Source organism: Nerophis lumbriciformis, linkage group LG06 (genome assembly GCF_033978685.3).
Source record: "Nerophis lumbriciformis linkage group LG06, RoL_Nlum_v2.1, whole genome shotgun sequence".
Classification (NCBI taxonomy): Eukaryota; Metazoa; Chordata; class Actinopteri; order Syngnathiformes; family Syngnathidae; genus Nerophis; species Nerophis lumbriciformis.
The window spans coordinates 35,183,116-35,204,670 of NC_084553.2; the positions used below are offsets into that span (position 1 = coordinate 35,183,116).

Consider the following 21,555-nt stretch of genomic DNA (forward strand, 5'->3'; position numbering starts at 1 on the left):
AATAGCTCGTTGAGAAATGTTGTTCTTAAGCCTCGCTCCATCCTTGCTTGTGAATGACTGAGCATTACATGGAAGCTGATTTTATACCCAATCATGGCACCCACCTGTTCCCAATTAACCTGTTCACCTGTGGGATGTTCCAAATAAGTGTTTGATGAGCCTGCCTCAACTTTCTCAGTCTTTTTTGTCACTTGTGCCAGCTTTTTTGAAACATGGTGCAGGCATCAAATTCCAAATGAGCTTATTTGCAAAAAATAACAAAGTTTTCCAGTTGGAACGTTAAGTATATTGTCTTTGCAGTCTATTCAATTGAATGTAGGTTGAAAAGGATTTGAACACACAACGTGCCAACTTCACTGGTTTTGGGACTTGTACATACTGTATGGTTACCTAAAAGGTGGCGCATGTTGCTATACAATCAGTGATCAGGTTAATGCATATGACAGTTAATCAGATTTGAAGAGTTAATCACACTATTAACACTTGTTATTATATAGTGGTAATAAGCAGTGTTCCGTTCCAACATTATATTTGCAGTCTTGCAAACACATGTTTTTTTTAACTCTCAACAGCAGCATTAAGCACACTTCTTCCTTCAGCACAAATAACACGCAAGGTGCATTCACCAACACAGGAATTACATGCATCAACATGTAAAACACAACCAGACCGTTTGAGCAGTGTTTTTCAACCACTGTGCCGTGGCAGTGTGCCGTGAGATACAGTCTGGTGCGCCGTGGGAGATTATCTAATTTCACCTATTTGGGTGAAAAATATTTTTTGCAAACCAGTAATTATAGTCTGCAAATTATGTGTTGTTGAGTGTCGGTGCTGTCTAGAACTCGGCAGAGTAACCGTGTAATACTCTTCTATATCAGTACGTGGCAGCCTGTAGCTAATTTCTTTGTAGATGTCGGAAACAGCGGGAGGCAAAGTGAAGGTAAAAGGTGTCTAATGCTTAAACCCAAAACAAATAAAGGTGAGTGCACCTAAGAAAAGGCATTGAAGCTTAGGGAAGGCTATGCTGAACGAAACAAAAACTGAACTAGCTACAAAGAAAACAAAAATAGAATGCTGGACAACAGCAAAGACTTACTGTGGAGCAGAGATAGCGTCCACAAAGTACATCCGAACATGACATGACAATCAACAATGTCCCCACAAAGAAGGATAAAAACAACTGGAATATTCTTGATTGCTAAAACAAAGTAGATGCGGGAAATATCACTCAAAGGAAGACATGAAACTGCTACAGGAAAATACCAAAAAAAGAGAAAAAGCCACCAAAATAGCGCAAGACAAGAACTAAAACACTACACACAGGAAAAGAGCAAAAAAGTCAAAATAAGTCAGGGGGTGATGTGACAGGTCGTGACAGTACCTCTACTTTGAGACAAGAGCTATAGTGATGCATGCTTGGTTATGGTTTAAAGTCATACCCAACAATTGCGACAACAACTTTTTACTGTCAACTGAGTTTCGTTTTTTAATTTTTCAACGCAAACAAGGTTGAAAAACACTGCGTTAGAGTAAAAAAATTAATAAAAATGTAAATACTCATTATTTAAAATACTCAAATTAGAGCTTGGGTCAGGTCTAAATGATACAGGTGGGCTCAGGTTTAGTGCAAGGGTTAGGTTACGGCTTTGTTTATTGTTCATCTTCTACCTAACATTCTTTGCTGAGGCTGATTATTGTTGTTTTTTTACAACATAGTTCACTATTTGATGCTATCTCAAGTGACCTCTAGTGAGATTCGCTGTGATGCAGACATTTCACTTGACGTCTTGCAGGTTTTTTACAACAACAAAAAAAGTGTAATTCCAACCTTTGGTTTCAGTATGAGGGAAAAAAAGATGCATTGTGCTATTTATATCACCTTTAGCTTGGTTGTCCTTGGAAGAAACTAAATATACTTTTACAGACCTTGTGCATCATTTCAGTTGGAAGCTGCAGCCACAGGCGAGGGCAATAGACCGTGTGAGCTCAAGAGAGCTTTCCAATCAGATTACTTCCCAAAGACAGACACACGGTCGGGACAGGGATGTATTTATTTATTTTTTGAAAGCACCTGTCATTTCTTGGTAGTAGATTTGTTTCCTTGTCTGCGGAATGTGTGTTATAGCAGCTCAATCACAGTCATGATTCCCCCCCCCCCCCCCCCCCCCCCCCCACCTCACACACGCATATTATCAACGCTTGTGGAGTGTGTAGGCTTCCCGTGTGTGCTTGTGTTGGCATGGAAACAGGATTGGCTTTGTAATGTGTGGATCAAATTCTTCACCCCGAGTCCCCAGTTCCAGAGTGAGGAATGCATGACACCATCCACCCCCCCTGAAAACATAGGGACACAAATGCAAATCATCTATAAACTTGATTTCAAAAGGGAACGATTAATATCATAATTTGAAATGTTTTCTATTAGTCTGTAAAATGTATTGTTTTGATGACTATTTAATTAATCAAACATGCTTTATTCCTTAATCCAATACTGAATGGTTTTATATGTTTGAAAACTAGGAATTAGGGCCATTTTGCAATGGCATTCACTGTCTCTATATACAAGGACCATGGAACAGGACCTTTTGAATGAAACTCCATTCTTGGAAAATAATCAATTATGGAAGTTATTAATGAGAGCTATGACAACCTAACCTAACCTAAAGTTTCACGGTGACATCTAGTGGTTAAACATGGCAAATACAGCAACTTCCCCTTGGAATTGTACAGTATGTAGTAACATATATATATCTATATACAGTATCATATACATAAATGTATGTATGTGCTCATCACTTGCTTTTTACATAACAGTGGTGATCTGTGATACAATCCTTAAGATTACTTTTTTGGTCTTTTCATTTGTTGTCGTATTTAGGCCATATTTTTTGTTGCGTTACTCGGTTATACCAATTTTTTGTTAAAAAAGTATTTTTAAATTTTAATGTCCATTCTTTTCCACAGGTGTACGATAAACTGGCAATTATTCGACAATACCCCAAAGCCAAACGAGACCTGTAAATCCTTCATTTTACAAAAGGCATAAAAAAACAACATTTTGGCTCTATCTATATTGTTTTACTTTGTTTGCTTAGATATCTCAATAAACTAAATCCAAACAAAAACAAAAACAAAAAAAAAACATGTTATTTATTCAATTTTAAACATTTGAAGGCATTTTGATCAAAGTGTGTCAAAGTTTGTAATAGGTATACTGTAAATTGACATCCATCCATTTTCTACCGCTTGTCCCTTTTTGTAACAATATCTGATCAAAAGGCCTTCAAAAGAGTACAAAAAACCCTACAGAAAACCATACATGTTTGATATTTTGATGGGACTGAAGTTTATTGTGAAATTTCAGCAAAAAAATAAAAACAAAACAAACAAAAAATAATCCTGAATGTGTTTACACTAGGGCTGTCGAGTTAAAAAAAAAATAAAAAAAATCTGATTAATCACGCTAATGAATGCCGATTAATCATGATTATCCTGGGTTATTATTTGCTTGCATTAAAAAATGTGTTTAAGAAAATACCCCAATATTTTGATACAAATGCAATTTTGTAGTCAGAATGTCATACAGGAACATTTTTTAAATGTTTTACTGAACTACAAGTTATTGATATACTCAAAACTTGGTGACAGTAAGTATGATAAAAATTAAGTGCACATTTTGAAAGACTGTAATGATATAGCGAGCAAGGTACATATACTGATCTATAATGTAGTATTATTTTACATTACATTATAATACAAACAATACATTGTATTATTATTATAATGTAACAGTACATTGTATTACTATTATTACTAGAGCAACAATAATAACATTGTTATTAACAAAATATGGTACTATTACAATATTAGTAATTCGAATCATAATGAATAAATGCACAGATTCAGTTGACAGGTCGTCACATTTACTTTTATTGTAAAGGTAATGTTATTCCAAAATATTAACATGTCAGAGGAAGAAACAGAAAGAACAGGGGAAGAGGACTACGTCTTAAAAACATCTACACGACACTTTGGTCAGAAGTTTTTACACACAAAAGGGATCCACAGAAGAGATTTTAAAAATCCAAATCATTGAGGAATGTTGAAAATGACTTCAATGTCAAATGTGGTGCATCGACTTAATATTCCTGGATAAAAAAGTCAACAATGTGTGTGACCTGCAGAGTACCACTGAAGGCAGTACAAAACACTGGAATGGTTGAGCACCTATGGGTGAAAATGACTATGCTAAGGATACCACAAGATAGAATAATGTAGATATTTATTTATGAAATCTATTCAGAATATTTTTTCCAAGATATATGGTACCACAACACGTTTACAGTAACCTTGCCAAAGTGTACCAGATCGACAGCAAAGGAGAATCAGTCAGCAGATTTTTCAAACTTTCAAACGATGAATGAAACTTGAGTTAGACTCCACAAGTGCCATAAAATAAAACCTAAACAGATCAGTTGCCTTACAAGACATGTAATGCCTCAAACATGACCCAAAGAACGCAGAGAAGACAGGGGAGGAGATTACTAGGACTTTAGTAGGACCAAATCAAGATGTTGGCCCTAAAATATTCCACCCACTCCTCTCGTTGCCCTCTTGTGAATTTCACTCTGTGATGTGAAATGAAATGTACTGAGAATGTTGATGCAAGACGATAGGACTGATGTACTGTAGGAAGTGCTGTCAGTGCCCTACACAGAGTGCACTTGGTTGTTGTGGGACAGCATACCATGCTGGTCTTCCATTCTCAACTGCCATCCCATACCTGCTTCCTAACAAGGGTGGACATTACAAGCTCGAATCTCCTTCCTGTCCTTGCAGCTGGACAACTGTGCCGTCTTGAACCTTTGCTTGACAGTCATGAGTCGCTCTTGAATACCTCCCCCGCACATCTTGGTACATTCCGTCCAACTTGACCACGGCCTCATTTTACATCCTAGAGGAAGGAAGACACGAAGGGGTAAATTAGTATGATAGCTTGCTTGTCAAAACATTTTAGTTTGCTACTGCAGGACAAGTATAGTAGGTTTGTTAGTTAGTTTCAGTTTATTGGGGACACTCATACAATTCAATTACAACGTAATGCATCACATATTTCCAGTTGTTTCATTACAGCATGTCTGAAAAAACATAGGAAGAAGCAGAGCTTATTTAATTCTACCCTCTTTCATATCATAGCAGTTTTATCACAGTAAATAAATTGATAAATACACCATAAGTAAGTAAAAAACGCGATAGAAGATAATGTATTCTTCTTGTTGCAAGCATTTTTCAGTCCTTTTGTCATCCATGGTTGATTGTTTTTATTTTCCCTCTAACTAAGTTGTTTTAATTGACAGTGTTTGTCATAAAGCATCATGAAAGTATAACAAAAATTACCATATGCATCATCTACATCATTTTCACTGTATACATTGTCCCAACTTTGATCTCTCAGTTCATTTTTGAAAGCTGTCATACTTTGTTCTGTACATATTCTTCAAAATGTATTTTTGTCATCAATGTTCCTCTTTTTGTAGTTTCCGTCGGAGATTATGAAAACTGGCAGATGATCACTGATGTCGGATATTAGCAGGCCACGTGTGGTATTGTTATCAAATTCTAAAAATATTATCAATAAGTGTGGCACTATGTCCTGAGACTCTGCTTGGCCTTGGGATTTTAGGATATAAACTCAGGCTATACATTGTGTTCATTAAGTCATCTATGGGTTTTTGTTTGTTAGAGTTCAAAAGTTCAATTTTGAAGTCTCCACGTAAGAAAGTTATATATTAACTGATTTTAGGAACAGTTGCCTTAATTCGGTTCTCAAACGTATCAATGTTTGACTTAGGTGATCTATATATTTAGATGATTAATATGTTCTTGTTTTTTTCATGACATATTTCACTGTTTAGACATTCGAAGATATTATCAATACCTAATGACATATTTTTTTATCACTTTGAAGTTCAAGTTCTTCATCAAGTACACAGCTACTCCCACATCGTTCTTGTTGGTTCTGTTGATATAATTTAGTTCATATCCTTACAGGTCAAAATCCATTCCATATTTAGCATCTATCCAAGTTTCCGAGATAGCATAGCTTAAAATTAAACAACTTCCTCTATCAATGAATGGGGTAAATTAACATTTAATTACTTATGACAACAATGTATACACCTGGGCATCTTTCAATTATTTACAGTAGGGAAGCGATTCATATCGCCCAATTCCTGGGTGGATCTCATGTGAAATGAAGAAGGAGGGTTAATATTTTTGCAATGCAGTCTGCTAAAAATGATGGGAAGCGCCACATTACATAGCAACTGAGGCTGGCTAAAGTTGCAAATGTCACAAAACACATTAAGATATTAAACACTCTACTTCCCCTATAGGGGGGGAGGGGTCACCCACATATGCGGTCCTCTCCAAGGTTTCTCATAGTCATTCACATAGACGTTCCATTGGGGTTGTGAGTTTTTCCTTGCCCTTATGTGGGCTCTGTACCGCGGATGTCGTTGTGGCTTGTGCAGCCCTTTGAGACACTTGTGATTTAGGGCTATATAAATAAACATTGATTGATTGATTGATTGATAATGCCGTGTGGCGGCTGAAGTGGATAGTGCACCCCCGAATTAGTCACATTTCATGTGTCAGGTAAACCTCAACAAATGGGGCCATATTAAACCCCATATTAATTAAAGTTGCTCAAATTTGATGACCTTGTTAAATATAATACATTAATAATCTTATATAAAGCTTTTAACAAATTATTGCCACCTAATTTACAACGTTTTTTTATAAGACGAGTGCAAGCTCATAACTTGAGAGGCTTTGGATATTTCTTATTGCTGAGAGCTCAAACAACTCGTAAACGTTTTTGTGTGTCTGTATGCGGAGTAAAACTATGGAACAAACTGGACTTACAACACAAGCAATGCCAAACTATTAATCGATTTAAACTATTATACAAACATGGGGTCTGGTTCAAATAAAGAGATGAGGGTCTTTAATTTGACCTGCTGCTATACTCTGTCTCAAAGTGTTAACATGTGCTCAATGTTTCCTTACCATTATTGCTATGTTGTCTATTACCATTATTGCTATGTTGTCTATTACCATTATTGCTATGTTGTCTATTACCATTATTGCTATGTTGTCTATTATCATTATTGCTCTGTTGTCTATTACCATTATTGCTATGTTGTCTATTACCATTGTTGGTATTTTGTCAATTACCATTGTTGGTATATTCATTATTCCTACATTGTTGATACAAATTATTGTTACAGTGTAATAATTATTGTTACCTGTGGTAATGCCACTATGATACAACATCTGTATTATAATCCTTGAACAAAGTAAGAGTGAAACTCATGTGAATAATCACTGAATGGAGAACTGGGGGTGGGATTAAATAAAGTATCTTCTTCCCACTCCCTTTCAGGCAAAACTGGACAATAATGCACTATATTAATTTATATTACTATGTTTTGTCAACTTGTACTTCTTTGTCATTGCCTGAAATAAATACATTAAAAAAAATAAAAAATAAAAATAAATCCCCTTCTTATTGTTTGTTTGTGTAAGAATTCTACATACATTTCCACAAAAAAGGCTATATTCGTATTCTAACACATGATATAAAGGGTTTGATCTAATGGCATCCCAGAAATAACACATGCAAAATAGTGCGAAAAAATTATAAAATTGTGTATATTAGTCATGGGAGGGTGATCTACAAGACTGCATGCACAATTGACAACATGCGCAAAAGTGGTGCAGACCGCCCTATTTTCAATGAGGTTTTTGCGTGTACAACCAGCAGTCATGATCCACTCTGTGCTGTTTTGTACACATATTTAACCTGCACCAACCTTATTGGGCTATATGGAAGCGAGATCTGGAAAATATAACCTATTTTTAGTACGCCGAAAGTGCACTCTGGTAGGTGCCGTTATTGGATCACAAAAATGTTTGTTTTTTGAGAAAGGAAATCCAAAAACGAACGCCATTTTAAGAAAATACCAAAAAAAAAACTCGCCATCAGACACTAAAACAAATCAATTGAATTTGTTTTAAAACAGCCTCTTAAGTCATCGAGCAGCTATAAAATGACATTACTGAATAGGCCAAATATTTTTTTATTTCTGACAGTCTAATACAGTATGTTGACACGTTCACTGTTGGTTTCTCTCACCATCGTCTGTCTTTGCAGCACAACTGCTTCCCTTCTCACAGTATTTTGTGCGTAACTGTGCCAGTTTACACGGAATCAAAAGGGCTAAATACAGACGAAAAATAGCGGCTGCAAAACAATTTCGATTTCTGAACTTATTTGATTCTTGTACATGGTTTGTAAACCGAAAAGCTTGTACTGTATAGTGACGCAGTGTTCCCTATAAGACTCAATGTAAACATGAGTAATTGGTTCGAGCCTTGACAAAAGTCCCTATTTTTTTGTAAAAAACAGAACACTTCGAAGACACTTTATATGCTGTATATAATATATATCAAATCAACATAACAAGCGGTAAATGGCTCAACAATCTCTTTTTTTATCCAAACCACACAACGTTACAGCAGACTTAACAGGCAGACAGACACACACAAAATTCTCATACCTTGATGCTACAATAAAAAAAGAAAATTATATTACTTTGTGTCTGCGAATATTTGTGGCATTGTTGAACACTCAGGGAGTTTCGGAGTGATTAATGAGCAGTGGCAGCACTAGCGTTAGCACAAACTAGCAGTGTGAGGGGATCCTTCATTGGCCTGTGTCCCGGTAGTTCCTTCTCCTTCGCTGTAACAAAGGTCTGATCTTGCATGTTTTTCGGTCTCATCACAATTAAAGGCTTGCTGCGGAACTAAGCCCCCTTCGCTGATAAAATCCTCAAACTGATGGTGCCCAAAAATGCTAACTAGCTAAAGCGCTTGCTCAAAAAGGTTGTCTTGCAACCCCAAGCTATACAAGGAGACTAAGAGAGTTTGGACACATTTAAAGCATTTGTGATCACTCAAAGTGATTCCTTAAACAGGCTGAACCAACTCTGGCCGGCGCAATGTACAACAATTGTGGAAATAAACTCGTTAGAAGTGCAGCGCGTGTTGAAGCTTTTCGAAATGGCCGTGCCCGTGTGTACAGAATGTAAGCAGGATGTGATGTAGGGGGCCCCGCCTCTTCAAAATGGCCTGTGCCTGCGTTTAGAGGAAGTGATGTCATCTAAATGGCAGCACCCGATGAATGAATAAATGAATAAAGCGTACGTCGAGATATGGTTCGAACACATGTAAAGGTTCGTAAACCGAAAAGGTCACAAATAGAGGCGTTTGTAAATTGAGGTTTCACTGTAATCATCATCAATAGCTGATTTTTCTCACTGGCACTCATCGAGGGCGGACGCTCCCCTTCCCTACACCTTATCTCTCATGCTTGCTTCTTTGTCTTGTCTTGTCTTTCTTGTTACCTCTTTTTGCACTGCTCTCAAATCTAAACAATGGAACTAATTAACTGGCCTCTCAACGAAATTGACAAGATCTTGGGTTTGGGGGAACCTGCCTCTCTTGACGGAGTGGTTGTTGCTGGACACACAACGGACTCTTGGGAGAACAAGGAGTGCCGCGTGCCTGGCGACCCTTCCAGTCGAGGACTTGAAGATATCCACCTATTCGGAATTATGACAACAGGACATCTACTCATTGGAGTAAGCGTTGCTCGGGTTTGTCGACAAATTGGGAGTTGCTAGCAGTCTTCAAAGTACCCCAAAGCTGCCACAAATGATTGGAGGATGCGGGAAGAACTGTGGACACTCTTGTGATTTTGGACTACATCGGATCATCTGCCCTGCAGGATGAATTTGAGGACCAGTAATATACAATTTATAGTGAAAAGCACATTTTATTTTCTCTCGCATACAATACATTCTAACTTGGATTGTTTGCCTGGCTTCAAGACTCTCCCGAAGGACAGTGCAGCAAAGACACAACACACTCCCTTCTTGTCTCTCATGGACACACACCTTGTTGTTGACTTTAAACTGACTGGCGGCTGCAAGAACACAGAAGTCGCGGAAGAGAGACACGCTGCAGGCTTACACACACATGCATCCACGAAAAATATACACCCCACATACATACCCCACCCCCCATCCCACGCCTCTGATGCTTAAATCCCTTAGGGTTGATGGACGGATGGGCAGCGCTTGAAGAGCAGCAGCCTTCTACCATAGCCCCAACTCCCTTCCCTCTGTTGCAAGTCTCGAGTTGTATGTTGTAATATGTATATGTACTTTGCTATGGAGTGTTTTCCCCTCCAGACTGGGCCACCTTAGGAGCCCAGTCTAGATTGTATTTTTTTACTCATCCTCCCCCAGCATCTACATTTTTCCCATCTTTTACAGGGCGCCCTGTGGCAACCCATCAGCGTTCTTGTTCTGTAACCCTGTACACATTTTGTTTGTCTAATCTTGAACGGGTTTGTGCTGAAAACAAAGTTTTGTTCTACTTGTGCAATGACAATACAGACCATACCTTTCCATAAATTGTGTTGAGTTGAATTACAGAGGAGAACCAACCTGGATGCTCGGCAGCGACCTCAGTCCTGCTCTGTTTGCTTCTCCTCTTTTCCCGTTGCTCCTTGCGTCGTTTCTGCTCATCACTGATCCCTTGTCCTCCTCTCGTGCACTTCCTGACCTTACACTTCTTCCTCTGGATGCTTTCAGGACAGGGGTCTCCTCCGAACTGAGGCTCAAACTTAACCATGCGCGTTCGGATGGTGTGACCTTTCCCGCAGGACTTGTTACACTCGGACCACTCGCTCCACTCCGTCATGATACAGTCCATGGCTGAGAATGGAACAAGGCCAGACAAGACAGATAGATTTATATGAGACCTTCACCTTAAGATTGTAGTTCAGTCCATTTGAAGGTCAAAATAGAAAACAATGAGAAATTTATCGAGAGTAAGACAAGAAACATGACAAAACGTCCTATATTCCTCCTTAGAACAAACATCCTCTGTAGGGGACATTTGTGATTGTTCGATTTATTTTGTCAGAGTTACACACTCCTGCAGATAAAAAAAAAAATATTAACTTGACCTCGTCAATCAAAAAATATCAAAGTAAAAAATTAAAACATTGTTCAGTTGTGCATCTCATGTACTGTCTATTGAGAAAACATGGGTAACTTATACATAGGGATGAGTACCTAATTCAGTACCAAATTAGTACTACCGGGTATCGATTCACGTAAAATCAAACAGTATCATATTTCGATACCTCTTGTTGCACATGACGTCACGCTCAGTTGCAGACTCAGCATCAGCTCAAACACTCAAACAGCAGTAAGACTCCACTTTTCAAACTACTCTAGCTTGATGATAATTTACAACGGACTTGCTATAGATATGCTACCGATTAGCATTAGCGTTTTTACATGGCGATTTCAACACCTTCAAATTTGGTAACAAAAACTACATCTAAGGTGCACGTTACAACTAAATAAATGGTGTGTAATAAATACAATACTTACGGTACAGTACAACCACTTTGTAGAGCGCAAGAAAAGAAGACTGGCCAATTCAACTTAATGGAAAAGACTACTTCCTGGCTAAGGCAACACACCGTAGTTGATACACTGTTGCCATCTAACGTCTTAGAATTGCAACTACCGTATTTTTCGGACTATAAGTCGCAGTTTTTTTCATAGTTTGGCCGGGGGTGCGACTTATACTCAGGAGCGACTTATGTGTGAACTTATTAACACATTACCGTAAAATATCAAATAATATTATTTAGCTCATTCACGTAAGAGACTAGACGTATAAGATTTCATGGGATTTAGCGATTAGGAGTGACAGATTGTTTGGTAAACGTATAGCATGTTCTGTATGTTATAATTATTTGAATGACTCTTACCATATGTTACGTTAACATACCAGGCTCGTTCTCAGTTGGTTATTTATGCGTCATATAACGTACACTTATTCAGCCTGTTGTTCACTATTCTTTATTTATTTTAAATTGCCTTTCAATCGTCTATTCTTGGTGTTGGGTTTTATCAAATAAATTTCCCCCAAAAATGCGACTTATACTCCAGTGTGACTTGTATATGTTTTTTTTCCTTCTTTATTATGCATTTTCGGCCGGTGCGACTTATACTCAGAGGCGACTTATAGTCCGAAAAATACGGTACCAAAAAAACAAAAACAAACAACTAATAGCTTACCATTTTTATATTTGCATAGTACTTATATATCATTAATGTTGTAAATACAAATCTTTATAAATCTAAAAACAGTGGTCCTAAAGAGCAAGACATTTTTCGGAGGTCTCAAGAAGGTAACAAATACAATAATGTGTGTGTGTGTGTGTGTGTGTGTGTGTTTGTGTGTGTGTGTGTGTGTGTGTGTGGGAGAGACAAAAAGCAAATATGTCATAGACACAAACAGAAGCTTGTGTGAGATTGTGATGTTGAGGATATGTGTGCATTTACAAGCATGGGGCTTGTGTGTGTGTGTGCGTGCTAGTGTATGTGTGTGCGTGTGTATGTGTGTGTGCGTGTTTGTGCGTGCAAGTGTATGTGTGTGTGTGTGTGTGTGCGTGGCGAAAAGTTGGCTGTGTGTGAGCATTTATTTTAAATTGCCTTTCAAATGTCTATTCTTGTTGTTTGGTTTTATCAAATACATTTCCCTAAAAAAATGCGACTTATACTCCAGTGCGACTTATATATGTTTTTTTCCTTCTTTATTATGCATTTTCTGCCGGTGCGACTTATACTCCGAAAAATACGGTATATGCAAGGTCTACTGTATAATAAAGTACTGTAAAATACTTTTGGACACAAAAGTGTAAGCAAACAAGATTACAACTGGACAGCACAACTCAGTATTAAATGTTAAATTTAAAAAAGAGATTTATCTTCAAACAATTAACATGTATTTACACATGAACACGCACAAAGGTACAAAAAAATTGGTACTGTTGATTACTGGTATTGATTCCCATTTACTGGAAATTAGCACCGTATTGATTCAAATCTGAAAGGTAACCATCGCTACTTATACGTATAACATGTGTACAACTTACGGCATTCAGGCAGCATGCACTTTTCCATCTGGTCCAACTCTTCTGTGCAGTCTCCAAGCTCAACGGGCGATTTGAGCATACGCTGGCGTGTTCTTAGTCCCTTGCCACAAGTGACACTACAGTCGCTCCAGTCAGACCACGTAGTCAACATACAGGGGATCGTATCTAGATGCAACAAAACACACATTTGTACAAAACTGTGTTATGTTATAAATATGGTATGGAGCTCTGTACTCTCAATGTCCTCTCACATATCCTTGGCCTGATAAATAGCATGTGCAAATTTTAAAATTGTGTGTACTATTAGTGGGCGTGTTGACTACTAAGACAGCAAGCACAATTGATAGCAAGTACAAAAGTTGTGCTGGCTGCCCTACTTAAATGAGTCACCATGGAGACGCTAATTTACCCTTGACATTCATGACATCATATGGTCCTGTGTCATGTTGTTGACATGCAGCACACACATATATTATGTACCACCTTTTCTAGGTAAAAACGCATGTTGCCAGAATTTCCTTTTCCCCTGTAGAGATATGTTAATATATCTCTTATAAAAAAATATTTTAATCAGCCCTTTAAATAATCCAGCAGCTGTAAAATTACAAAATGTAATCGCTAAGTATACAATGTGTCTAATATTTTTATTTCTGACAGTCAGAATATGTTGACACGCACACAGACAAAATATTCTCCCTCTCAATCTTCTGTCTTTGAGGCGCTATCCTTTCTCACCGCCATTTGTGCGTGACTATGCCAGTTTCCATTAACATTCCAGACATGCTAAATATAGACACAAAACAGCGGCCGAAGAACAATTTTTGTTTAAAAAAAACACATTGCGAACGCTGAATGATTATATTTGCATCCTTCCATCCCAGTATTGTGGCCATTCGAACAATCAGCATACATTAGGCATATATGTATTTATCTATTTTGCTCATTTAAGCTGTAGATCAGCTTTGCATTTGTTTTAATACACGAAAACCTCTAGAGATAAGGCATATACAAAAGCTGCATTAACTACAGAATCTCACAAAAGTGAGTACAGTTTATCTTTTCAATATATGTATATATGTATGTATGTGTATATATATATACACATGTATGTATTTTTGTAAATATATATTAACATATATACATATATGTATATATGACATACATATGTATGGGTAAGTATATGTATATGTGTGTATATATATATATATATATATATGAGTACGTATATGTATGTGTGTATGTAATTTATATATATATATATATATATATATGTATATATATATATATGTATATATATATATATATATATATATATGTGTATATATATATATATATATATATATATATATATATATATATATATATATATATATATATATATATATATATATATATATATATATATATATATATATATATAAAGCTGGATTCAACATACAGCCATTACCAACTTAATTGTGTCTTGCCTACAGTCAAGCATCATGGGGCTACATGAGTGCTGCTGGTACAGGGAAGCTGCTTGTTGTCAAGGGAAACATGAATTCCAACATGTACTGTGACATTCTGAAGTAGAGCATAATCTCCTCCCTTGGCAAGATGGGTGGTATGGCAGTTTTCCAACATGAGGAGTCTAAACATACCTCCAAGATTAATTGTGATGGTGTGTAAGCATGTGGCTAAATGTATCTCTTCTTGACCTGAACCCAATTGAGCACCTTTGGGGCTTCCTTAAGTAGAAGGAAGGTGGAGGTGTGCAAGGTGTGAAGTGAAGTGAAGTGAATTACATTTATATAGCGCTTTTTCTCAAGTGACTCAAAGCGCTTTACATTGTGAAACCCAATATCTAAGTTACATTTAAACCAGTGTGGGTGGCACTGGGAGCAGGTGGGTAAAGTGTCTTGCCCAAGGACACAACAGCAGTGACTAGGATGGCAGAAGCGGGGATCGAACCTGCAACCCTCAAGTTGCTGGCACGGCCGCTCTACCAACCGAGCTATACCGCCCAACATCCACCAAGAAGCATCAAGCATCATGGAAGAGTGAAGGACAATTTCATTAACAACTAGGTGCAACTGTGGTGAATTCCATGTCTATGACTAAGGAAGTGCAAGATAATGGTGCTCAGTTGCTCAAATTAAATATTGACTCTTTGGACACGTGAGATGTGGGGATGCACTGTTACTACCCTGTTAAGACAATAATGACTGCATTGACCAGTCATTACGGTAACTCGATATTTAGTGACTCTTCTATGTACATGCTTGTAAATGCACAACAGAAATCATGTGGCTCCTTAGAGGAACTGCATTTTTTTTTTAATTTTGCCTGTCATTCACAATTCTTATGTGAGACAAGCACACATGCTTATCTTTTTTTAATGCATTCTTACTTAGTTAATAAACGTTAGCCAAAGTCACCTAACAATGGAGCCAATGGGAGTCACTCTTCTCCGCCTATAAAGCGCTTCAAAAAACATCCAAAAGCCCCATCAACATTTGAGTAACAGTCACAATCATAATAACATGTAATATTTACAAATGTTGGTCATTTTAAGCATACACACGTATCACAATGTTAGCTTTTCCCTTGAACAAAAACTACTACTCCTAATCACGACAAATTTAGAGCCATCAAAGACAACTTTGGGACAAATGAAACGTATATTTTTGAGCCTGAATGTAAGGAGGCTGAGCTACACATTTTAAAAGCTTTGTGCTAAACGATCCAGCTTTACTGAAACACACGCATCATGTAGGAGTATTGCTAAGTGCTAAATACAAAATTCAAACACAAAAAAATCACCAATTGTACAATGTCTGCTCTCATTTGGAAACCGTTTTTCACATTGAGATGATTAATTAAATTGTAATTAACCCAGAGGTAGAAAAAAAGAAAAAGAAAAAAAAAGTAGGCGCAAACAAGCGTTTTTTCATGTCTTTCTTGCAATATCCAGGTCTAAATTGATCACCTTCCCGGTTTATGACTATAACCTTTTACTTTACAGGTGAAATGCATGATTATTATTCTAGATTTAAAACTCAGTGGTGATGCAGGAGCTCACTGGGTCAAGATGTCATAATAGCAGCACAAGCCAGTTAGCTCTCTGGGATCACAACACCACTAAAAATAGGTTATCTGCATGAGCGCTTAGAATAAAAATATCTCTAATATTTGGTAAATTTTAATTTAAATTGAGTACTGTTGGCGGTTTTTAGATGTTTTTTTTTTAGAGGACTTGGTGTGCTCCCATTGGCTGCATTTTTAGCCACCTTGTATATACCGTATTTTACGAATTAGAATGCATAAAAAATGAAAAACATATGTGTTCTTGTGCACCATCAGGATTGTGAATGATAGGCAAAACTCCAAAACAAGTGCAGTTCTCCTGTAACAATCTGTCCCCATCACTTCTGAAATGAAGAATATACGCCCTTCACTGTACTAATATGTCGAGTAATGCTCTTGAATGCTGACTTACGACATTCTGGCATCATACACTTCTCCACTTCCAGCACCTCAGTTTCACAAATGGAACCATCTGCAGGAGGCATCTTCACCATGCGCTCCCTCCTCTTCATGCCAAGACCACAAGTGGCGCTGCAGACATCCCATTCTCCCCATTCGGTTACCAGACAGCTGCTGGAAACTGAGAGCAAGAAAAGACATTGATCAAAACAGAGACATAGACATCAGGCTTTGGTCAGATGTTGAGTTTCCCTCTCACAGCATTCCTCGTTGACCACGCAGTCTTCTGCCTCCTCTGTGGGCAGAGTGCAGATTGAGCCGTCGTCTGGGAACTGCTTAACGTAACGCTCTCGTGAACGTGTACCCTGTCCACAGGACACACTGCATGGAGACCAGGTGATCCACTCTGACATCATACAGGTGGATGCATCTAAAGAGTCAAGTGAATTCAACCTTGAACAAACAGGGCAGATGTTCTACAAAGTTGCTATGAATGTAAGTAAAAAAAGTGTTCTAATTCAGGGGTGTCGAACTCATTTTTTATTGAGGGCCACACACAATTATGGCTGTGCTCAGAGGGCCACGAAAATTGATGTGGCAGACTACACAAATGACATGGCTGGCCACATTAAATTAAGTGGCAGACCAAATTGAATGACATTGTGGCCCACATTAAATGATGTGACGGACTACATTAAATGACGTGGTGGACCACAGTAAATGACATGACAGGCCACAATAATGAAGTGGCGTGCCAGTCTAAATGATGTGACAGACCACATATGACATGATGGGCTACATTAAATGACGTGACGGACCACGTTAAATGATGTGACGGACCACAGTGAATGGCATGGCTGGCCGAAATAAAAGAAATGGCGGGCTACTTTTAATGATGTGACAGACATCATTGAATCACATGGGGGGCTACGTTAAATGGCCACTTTAAATTGAGTGGCAGACCAAATCGAATGACATTGTGGGCCACGTTAAATGACGTGACGGACCACTTTAAATGACGTGACGGACCACATTGAATGATGTGACTGGCCACTTAAAATTACTTGAATAACCACATTAAGTGACATGGCGAAACCACATAGAATGATGTGGCGGACCACATTAAATGACATGACGGACCACAGTGATTGACATGACGGGCCACTTTAAATGATGTGACAGACATCATTGAATGACATGGTGGGCTACTTTAAATGACGTGAAGAACCTTTAACTTTAAATGACGAGGCAGACCGCAATAAATAATGTGACGGACCACGTTGAATGACGTGGTGGGCCAGAACTGTTCTAATATATCCAACAAAGTCAAGCCTTCACTTAGTAAACTATCAATGCAGAGATGAAAGTAATAATATATAACTCAATAAAACCAGAGGGAGATTCAGGTGTCATCATTCAATATTGCACGTCTTAATCTTTCATGTCAATCTATGTAAATAAAACTCCTCAGTTATCTTGCATTTGAACATACTGTATGTACCCTCATCGCTGCATCCCGGCCCCATGCAAGGCTGAAAATCCTGTGTGTGCGGGCATGGAACGCTGAGGTCCAACTGGGCCTTGAGCATCCTCTGTCTCATCCGCTTGCCCTTTTCACAAGTGGCCGAGCTGCAAGCCGACCATGGAGACCAATTGGAGTAGATGCACGTCTCAGGGGTGTCATCTGCAGGGGTGAATACATATTAAATATGCGTTCAATCTGGTGTGAAAGGGAAATGGTGTAGATCCAAACCTTCGTCTTTCTCCTCCTGGGCAATGTCTGCCACAATGTCATCCACGTTGTCTGGGACAATGTTGCACTGCTCTCCCTGTGGACATGAACATTATTTTTAACTTTTCTGTGACTGGACAATAATTAGTGCCCGTACATTAACTATGAAGGCAGAAAATAATGTGTTAACCAGTTGGAAGGTGCAGTGAATGGATCGCAGAGAGAGTGATCACAAATTCCCCAAGCAGCCTGTAGATGCCACTAAAGGTCTTCAGTCTACCAACTGTGTGCATGAAAGGTTTTCACCTCTAGCAAAAATTGATAAAGGTTGCAGTGGAATTAAATACCCGGTTGTTTTGTTTTTCATCAGTAGAAAAACATCATGCAGACACCCAACAAAGCATAATGGTGGCAGTTTCTTGTTTTGGACTCCATTAGCGTAAACTGGGGCCTCAGTCAAGGTGGAGAGATTTAAAGTTATTTCAAAATAAATTAATGTATTGGCCAATTGCTCTTTGTTGATTGCATGATAAGTTGAATGTTACTCTTTTGGTTGAGTATGACACATAAAAGTATCAAAACACTGGAAGAAGTTGTGTGAGAGATATTAATGACAATATGTTCAGCATTTTTTTTTTAACAATTTCGAAGGCATGCACTCTTTTAAACCATTTTATAGGAGTCTTAAAAGCTTCTGCAAATTAAAGAACACTCTAATTAACTACTAATTAAGAACATTTTGCATGCATGTATGGAGAAAGAGTAATAGTCATACTCTTCCTCGGGGCCTCCCTTTATGGGAGCTGAAGTGGGGCCCTAAGCAGGATTCTATTTGGAGCCCCTCTGCCCCGGTAAAAGAAACGTTTCACACTTTATACTTTTTACATTTTTTAAATATTGTTTTGTACTAAAACTATTTCATGGAAAAAAACTCATTAATACTGACAACAAATTACACAATTAAAAAATAGCATTTTAAATCTTCCCGACTCTATTTTGACCAAGATTCAATTCCAGTACCACCACTTTTAGTAACAAGCACTAACGGTGTGTGCCATAGGGCCCAGTGAAACTGCTAAGGGAATTGTGTCATTATATTCTAATCAGTGACAAAGCAGAAAGCGGCCCCAAATATATTTGTGGTAAACATAGATTCCTTTATTGTCCTTGTAAATAAACATAACAGCATGTATTTAAAGCAGGAAAAACAGTAAAAAGTATACAGAACAAATAAATACTAAGACAATAAATGTAGTAATGTAATACAAGACAATAAGATGAAGATGTGCAAACAGTCGGACTCTTTGGCACAAAATCAGGCGAGGTCAGCAAGAACACTGGAGCTGAAGATGATTTTTCACCTTTCCAGCATGACAAAGACGACAAGCATACATCCAAATCAACAAAACAATTGCTTTGAAAGAGACCATTAGCGTTTTAAATTGGGCAGCCAGAGGCCAGACCTAAAACCAATTAAACCTGTGTTGTGACCTGAAATGTGATGTTGACAAGACATGTCCTCAAATCTGAACAACTGAAAGTGTAACGGAGGCCAGCGAGTGAGGCTGGAAAATGTGTACATTGGTAATCCTCATTCCATGACTACCCTAAAATCTAGTGCTGGACACCGAGTTAACAGCTTAGGCTTTTTAGCTTAGTGTCGAGCACGCTCGATTCTCTGGAGTCCCAGGCGGACCAGAATCAGGTACTGAACCAGGCGACTTACAGTGGTGCTGACCTTTAGATGCTCTTGAATTTAACCCTAGGTTGCGATATTGGTACTGTCTTTTTAAATATTTTATGTTGTTTTATTTTACAACTGCATTACATATCTTATATAAAATATATAGATATATAAATACTTATTTTAATATTGGTATTATTTCATATACAAGTATTATAGTAGGGATATAGAAAGACTGACCATCACCTCACTCTAGTGAAGATCTTTTTAGAGCTTCCTCTTGTACTCCGCTTCGAGGTGAGCTGTTGAAACTTGTCAAAGTTTCCAGAACAAGGCAGAAAACTTTGGAATTTAGAGCTAAACTTTTCCCAGAGAACAACACCTAAGAGAAGGGAGCTACGGCTTTTAGCTAAATTACATAGATTCTCAGATGATCGATATCCCGGCTGTTGTTTTTTTCATAGACGTTTTACTTTGCAACGTCAATTGCCTTCATCCACCATCTATCAACGATCACATCTGCATCATCCATCTACCACCTCCATCCACACTTCTTCTGCACCAACCTGGACCTTTGGATTAGACCTGGTTTGTATATATATATATATATATATATATATATATATATATATATATATATATATATATATATATATATATATATATATATATATATATATATATATATTTCGCTGTCTGGAGTGGGAGGATAAAGGAGTTGACATCAACGGAGACAAATTTAATCATCTGAGGTTTGCAGATGACATTGTTGTCTTGGGAGAGCAAATCAATGAAGTGGAAGATATGCTTAAAGACCTTGCAAATGCCAGCAAATGTTGTGGATTGAAAATGAATATGAAGAAAACAAAAGTTATGGCAAATTCCATGGTACCTCATGGACCTGTGCCTGTTAATGGAAATGAAATTGATGAAGTTAATGAATATATCTATCTGGGGAAGAGATTTAGCCTGAAAGAAAAGAGTCAAGAACAGGAGATAGGGAGGAGAATCAGATTGGGCTGGTGCCAATATGGAAAACTGAGCAACATCATGAGAGGCGAAATACCGTTAAGAATAAGAAGAAAGGTCTTTAATCAATGCGTGTTACCAACCATGACATATGGAGCTGAAACCTGGGCATTGTCAAATAAAATGGAAAAGAAAATAGCAGCAGCACAACACAACATGGAAAGAAATATGCTCGGAATCACATATAAAGACAGAAAAACAAATGAATGGGTGAGAAAACAAACGCAAGTCCAAGACATTATGAGAACTATCAAATTAAGTAAGTGGAAGTGGGCTGGAAATATCAGTAGGAGAAAGGATAATAGATGGACTTCCCTAATGACATCTTGGAGACCCATGGATGGGAGCAGAAATAGAGGAAGACAGAGAGTGAGATGGCGGGATGAAATAGACAAATATTGGGGAACAGTGCAGTGGCAGGGAGCAGCTAGAGATCGTTCACTATGGCAGAAACATGCTGAGGCTTTCGTCCAGCAGTGGACTGACAACGGCTGATGATAATGATGATATATATATATATATATGTATATATATATATATATATATACATACTGT

General features: G+C 37.8%; 1 protein-coding gene across 1 annotated transcript in view; it reads right to left on the reverse strand.

The window, feature by feature from the left end:
- Nucleotides 1–3,921: 3,921 nt before the first annotated feature.
- The window catches only part of LOC133608729 (spondin-1-like), a 199,740-nt gene continuing 182,106 nt past the window's right edge, over nucleotides 3,922–21,555 (reverse strand). The window contains exons 10-16 of the mRNA XM_061964209.2: nucleotides 18,309–18,384; nucleotides 18,057–18,239; nucleotides 16,815–16,985; nucleotides 16,569–16,736; nucleotides 13,091–13,255; nucleotides 10,578–10,847; nucleotides 3,922–4,954 (exon numbers count right to left, since the gene is read on the reverse strand). Coding sequence (XP_061820193.1) covers nucleotides 4,791–4,954; nucleotides 10,578–10,847; nucleotides 13,091–13,255; nucleotides 16,569–16,736; nucleotides 16,815–16,985; nucleotides 18,057–18,239; nucleotides 18,309–18,384 — 1,197 coding nt within the window. The 3' untranslated portion in view covers nucleotides 3,922–4,790. The remainder of the gene's footprint in view (nucleotides 4,955–10,577; nucleotides 10,848–13,090; nucleotides 13,256–16,568; nucleotides 16,737–16,814; nucleotides 16,986–18,056; nucleotides 18,240–18,308; nucleotides 18,385–21,555) is intronic.